At 54.7% G+C, this 5,168-nt stretch overlaps 2 protein-coding genes across 2 annotated transcripts; one reads left to right on the plus strand and one right to left on the minus strand.

Moving 5' to 3' along the window:
* Window positions 1–503: 503 nt before the first annotated feature.
* Window positions 504–1,760, plus strand: LOC126576051 (uncharacterized). The gene is made up of 2 exons (XM_050237134.1): window positions 504–968; window positions 1,048–1,760. The coding sequence occupies exons 1-2, from the start codon at window positions 547–549 to the stop codon at window positions 1,385–1,387; spliced, it is 762 nt and encodes a 253-aa protein (XP_050093091.1). The 5' UTR covers window positions 504–546; the 3' UTR covers window positions 1,388–1,760.
* Window positions 1,761–3,715: 1,955 nt separating this feature from the next.
* On the minus strand, window positions 3,716–4,612 carry LOC126576157 (uncharacterized). Its single transcript, XM_050237314.1, has 4 exons — window positions 4,485–4,612; window positions 4,242–4,412; window positions 4,007–4,165; window positions 3,716–3,934 (listed from the first exon to the last, which is right to left on the minus strand). The coding sequence occupies exons 1-4, from the start codon at window positions 4,542–4,544 to the stop codon at window positions 3,785–3,787; spliced, it is 540 nt and encodes a 179-aa protein (XP_050093271.1). The 5' UTR covers window positions 4,545–4,612; the 3' UTR covers window positions 3,716–3,784.
* Window positions 4,613–5,168: the final 556 nt, after the last annotated feature.

Genomic DNA, 5,168 nt, shown 5'->3' on the forward strand with positions numbered 1-5,168 from the left:
GCCTATCAGCACACCAACGGACCAACGACCAGCGGGACCAATTTAAAATGGCTCACCACATGAGCCGGAACCATGAAAGTGAAGTAATGAGCTTCCAGCTTGTGCCTATTCCATGCGTCGCGCAGCGATAAGTGAGCAGAGCATAAAGCAGCATCCAGCGAAGGCTCCAGGGCAGGACCTCTCGTTTTTTTACCACGAGTGGGAACGTTGGAGCGTATGATGATAGTACGATGCCCTTGGACCTCGGATGGTACAATCGCAATCCGTCCGCAACTGATAAGCCCGGCCACCGAGCGGACGTGGAACGATGCTCATCTTGGGAGGCCTACCTCAAGCCGGCTGCTGTTGTGCTGTGTGCGATGATCTCCGGTCACAAACACGGTTCCGGTCGTTGCTAGATCCGTTGCCACGGCTGCGTATCCTCCCTAGCAACCAATGCAAAAAGGCGTTGCTGGGGATATTAGAAAATGTTCCAACGCATTCACTCACTCGATCACAGTACACACAGCACAGTTCTCGACGGGTTCGACGAAGCTAAAAGCGAAGATGTCGCGGTTCCAAATTCATTCGAACAATTCCGACGACGAAATTCTTCGTGAAGACGACGGCCACGACGAGCTGCTGGTCGATATCAAGCCTCCGTTCGTTTTGCTAGACGAAGAAGACCCACTTTTGCTGGCAGTCGATGGACACCAACAGGATGGTGCTCCTGCTGCAACCACTACCACACGGGTACCACATCTGGATGAAACGGGCATCTCGAGGCTACCGTTCAAGTGTCCGGTTGGTGGATGCCAGGAGCGTTGCTGTTTGTTCATGTTGGCCACGCACGTGTCCTACGACCACAGTGCCCTTCCGGTGGAAAGTCTGTGGCCGAATGAGCCCCGATCGGTGTTGCTGGATCCTTCGGTGACCGCTGATGAACCGCCACGCTGTCACATGCTTTGTCTGCTGGGTGGTCGGATCAGGTAAGTAGGCAATCATGTTCCGATTCTGTTTCCGAATTGAACAATTCTTTCACTCGGGGTTCCCGTTTTCCTTCGACAGAGGACTCGGTGATGGGAAGCAGCGGGACAAGCTACCGTTTGCACTGATCTCCTCCAAGTACTCACTGCACGGTGCGGAACGGATCGTCCTTTGGGTCACCGGACCGGATGCTGGTGGTGAGCATCGGCAGCGCTACTCGATGGAAGCTGGGCGAAACGAGAGTTCCCGGTTGCTACTGTATGCCGTTGCGTTCAGTGGCCAGATCGTACCGCTGCACGCGAACCAGGATGCAGAAGAGATCCACCGGCGTGGCGCTGGGCTTGTCATTCCAGTGCAGCAGCTCGAACGGCTCATCAACAGCCGCACGAAGCTGCTCGAAGTGTGCGTCCATTTCCATTGAAAGAAAGACCGGGCCCGTGTCGTGCCGGTGCCGGTGACCCTGAATGACGAGCCGCAGTCGACAAGTAGCTTCAGTTCGCCGGAGGAATTATGCATCGAGAGAACGCCCACCTTCCAATCGGCCACTTGTGGAGGAGTGTGAAAGTATGCGGACCTTCATCGTTATGCGTACCAGGGAATCCGTCACCATCATCATCATCGCCGAGGAGAGAGAGAAAGAAAGCCAGTGAGCTGGAGCATGTGTATTGCCACACGACACGCAGAGACGGACGGAGCCTTGCAAGTGACCGGCTAGTGCTCGCTGTCCGGAACGTGACCTGCCTGAGTGATAGCGAGAGGGCGATCGTTGAACAACAGCAAACAACGAATGAACTACCGGGATTGTCCAGTTGGCATCCGATTAAGAATCTGAATACCTTCGTACCTCTTTCTGTCTGGTATATTGCGAGTACTTTCCCCGCACGACGATGACCTTGAGTTCCGCCCCGGTAGGAGAAGAATCACAGTGGTCCAACATCCAACACATGCGATACACAGAGAGAGAAAGAGAGAGAAAGAGAGAGAGGTAAGTGTCTCTACCAAGAAATCGGCGCAAAGTAGTTGATCTACCGCGCGCGAACGCCACGAAATGTCACATCCAATGAAGCCATTCCCGTTCGCCGCGCTAATCCCAGACCGGTCGCTCGCTCGCTCGCTCACTCAATCGGTCGGTCGGTATCTGTGCGTGGTATTTCCTTGACTTGATAGCTGACACACGCCACACCACCGCCATTTGTGGTGCGGCGGCATTGCCGTAGCGCGGTCGCCAGTCTCCACCCCATTGCCACCGTCCATCTTCCACCATCATTCCGTTCAATGGCGCGACATTGTATAACAAACTGGCGCGCGCACGCATTCCCACGGTGGTTGCTGGCTGAATGGCTGGCTGGTGGCGTGGTGGCCCACGTCGTCAGTGCGAGCGAGGTTCGTGTTTAGACTATGCTGTGTGAGCTCGTGCGCGGGGGGGGGGGGCACATGCTGTTCATGTCGCTCAGGCCTTCTTCTTCCGAGCGGTTTGTGCAGCGGGAGATGCGCTTCAGCGATCCAGAGATGATCCAGATGATGTTTTGAGCGGACCACCACCACCACCAGAGGGCAGCACTCGCAGTAGGTTTTCCCTGGAATTCCCTTTTTGATGGAGGCGCATGAGGTGATTTTTTTCTGCTCCTACTTTCTTAGCACATCTTTCCGAGCACACTGTGAAACGTACCGCCACAATCATCCCTCCCTTTCAAAGGCATTCAAAACAACGGGCGAAAGTAGCGAAAACGACGATAGCGCGACAGCGTGTGTGGTATGCTGGGCGGTATTTTTTTCACGCCCAACGTACGAGCGATCCGTGGCGATCGTGGCTCTCGTGGCGGTGACGGTGGCGCACTTTCCAATCCACGCCACGAGCGCGAGCACGCGCGCTTGCCGTCGCTTGCCGTCGCTGGTCGGTACCGTTCAATTAAAGCAAATTATTTATAAACTCATTTACATTGTTATAATTTCCGCGCGCGAGCACACACTGACTCGTCCACACAGCACACGTTCCTTGGCCTGGGGTGGGGGGGGGGGGGGGGGGCATCAGCGAGCGCATCTCTAACCTGGCAGCAGTAGCAGCAGCGCAACGCGGTCCTCGTGGCACGCTGCCTGCGCCGGTCGAGCTGCTGAGAACGTGCTAATGTGTGCACGGCCCTGACGATGACACTCCTAAGCCCGGGGGTGACCGGGTGGTCTTCGTCTCCCGTTGCGTCGCGTACACCGTCAGGGTGGACCGTCGACCGCGTTTTGTTATTCTAATGCTCACCCCAACCAGTCAGCCCCGTCCGTAGCAGGGCAAGCGAGCTAATCGGCCCAAGCTGGAAACGTGCCACTTGCCGGACGTTATGTGTGTGTGTTTAGCGAGGTCAGGCGAGGTTGAACGGCATCGCGGTGACGACAGCGTGAGCTGCCCATCCATCCGGGGTGAGGAAGGAACTTGGCAACAACCGAGCCGTGGCTAGAGCGAGGGTTCTCGGCTACTTTCGCCGGCGCAGTGACTGCAGCGCCACGTAATCGGAAACAGATGGTCCTGCGCATTGTCGCTGGGCACCGACATTGTGGCCATTTACATCGCAAATGGCAGCGCACCATTATTATCCTGGACGCAGCGCAAAGAAAGCCGGCAGACGACGCGCCTTACTGTCTCGGGAGTTTGCAGTATCGTCGGCGATTTGACTCGCAAATCGAAGTCGCGAGGCACAAGACAGACCGTCCGGTGGTCAGTGAGCCCATCCCGGTTTGCAATTCCAAGTTATCTGGTGTCTTTATTAGGGATTCGAAGTACTTTCGCCGCCACTAAAAGCGGATGATGCGCGTGTCCGTCGCGCCGTGTCTAGACTTCCACGATGCTAAAGTCAGCCATCATGCAGTAGGTCTGGCCCTGCGAGCCAACCTCGAAGAAAGCCTTCCATTCGCCCACAAAGTCCGGCGGAATGGTGAACCCAAAGTCACCGACCTCGAGCTGCATAAAGGATTCCTCGTGCTGGCGGCGATGGAAGGAAGAACTCAACATCAGCATTAAGCACCAGACTCCTTGGCAGTTCAGTTCACTTACCCCGGCCTCAAACGGACACTCCTTGGTTGCCATCGCACTCGTAATGACAAACCAGGGCTCGGTCGCGACCTGGAGCAGTGGGCAAAGGTCAATGATTTTACGCCCCAGTACGGCCTCGTTCCACTCGCCCTTCTCCAACCGTTTGGTGTAGATGTTTAGCTGAAAATATACAAAAAGGGCGCAAACTTGGCGATCAATTGATCCAATTCGCGTGGCTTTTCACGTGGCTACTTACCTCGATCGGACTCGCGAGCGCCTTGTTTATGCGGACCTTTCCATCCAACATCATGTTGTCATCATCATTCGGCACCACCTGCAATCCGGAGAGATCCAGCAGCATCTCGTCGCCGTGCTCGTTACCGCAGGGCTTCATCGAATCACCGAACTGTACCACAAACTCACCGGCCTTTGGTGAAGGTCAGATGGTTAGTAAAAAAAATCCCCTGGGATGCCCCTGGTGTCTAATCCTTTTCTTTACCATTTTCTGGACTAGCAGTACCAGCAGTAGTACCGCCTTCGAGATGCTGCTGTTGACCATGATCCTGTGTACGCTCTACTCACTGTCAGCAATGACATTCAATCGGTTTCCTCCGTAAACACTATTTATACACTAGAACCATCATGGCATGTCGCTGACAGAAGTTCAAAGCCGTTGTTAAGAATTATCGCAGCGACATCGGACATGATCCCCGCATGCTGTGCATTTGGATTTGATCGCAAACATGTCCAACGATCGCTTACGCAATGAGCAGAGTGCGATGAATGGCCGATCGGATGTGGTGATCTACACTGGCGTGACACTATCGGTCATCTTTCGTATCTGTGCTAGTTAGGAGTACCCTTAACCATGTCCATACTGACCCAGAACACGGTGGAGCTTGGTGGATGATCTCCAGTGGACGGATAGAAACACGAAAGCCAGACTGTTGCCAGCGTACAGTAGCGCTCGCAGTGTGGCGTTGAATGAAATGCGGAAATCCTGTAAGCAGTGGATAATGAAAACGAAACCGATAATTGGTTGCAGTGGAAGAGTGTCCGGAGTCCGGCTTCCAAAAAAGGCCAGTTCACGGTGGCCCCAATTTATGTGCCACGCCAAAAAAAAAAGGCCACCAACGGAATGGCTGATGGGCCGTTCACTCGCATTCGCATCTTGTCCTTCTCC

This window comes from Anopheles aquasalis, chromosome 3 (genome assembly GCF_943734665.1).
Source record: "Anopheles aquasalis chromosome 3, idAnoAquaMG_Q_19, whole genome shotgun sequence".
Classification (NCBI taxonomy): Eukaryota; Metazoa; Arthropoda; class Insecta; order Diptera; family Culicidae; genus Anopheles; species Anopheles aquasalis.

Coding starts and splice junctions, on each gene's coding strand:
- LOC126576051 (XM_050237134.1), top strand. CDS start 547: ATGTCGCGGTTCCAAATTCATTCGAACAATTCCGACGACGAAATTCTT. Junction 969..1,047: donor CTGCTGGGTGGTCGGATCAG/GTAAGTAGGCAA, acceptor TTCCTTCGACAG/AGGACTCGGTGATGGGAAGC.
- LOC126576157 (XM_050237314.1), bottom strand. CDS start 4,544: ATGGTCAACAGCAGCATCTCGAAGGCGGTACTACTGCTGGTACTGCTA. Junction 4,413..4,484: donor TACTGCTAGTCCAGAAAATG/GTAAAGAAAAGG, acceptor CCTTCACCAAAG/GCCGGTGAGTTTGTGGTACA. Junction 3,935..4,006: donor AGTGTCCGTTTGAGGCCGGG/GTAAGTGAACTG, acceptor CATCGCCGCCAG/CACGAGGAATCCTTTATGCA.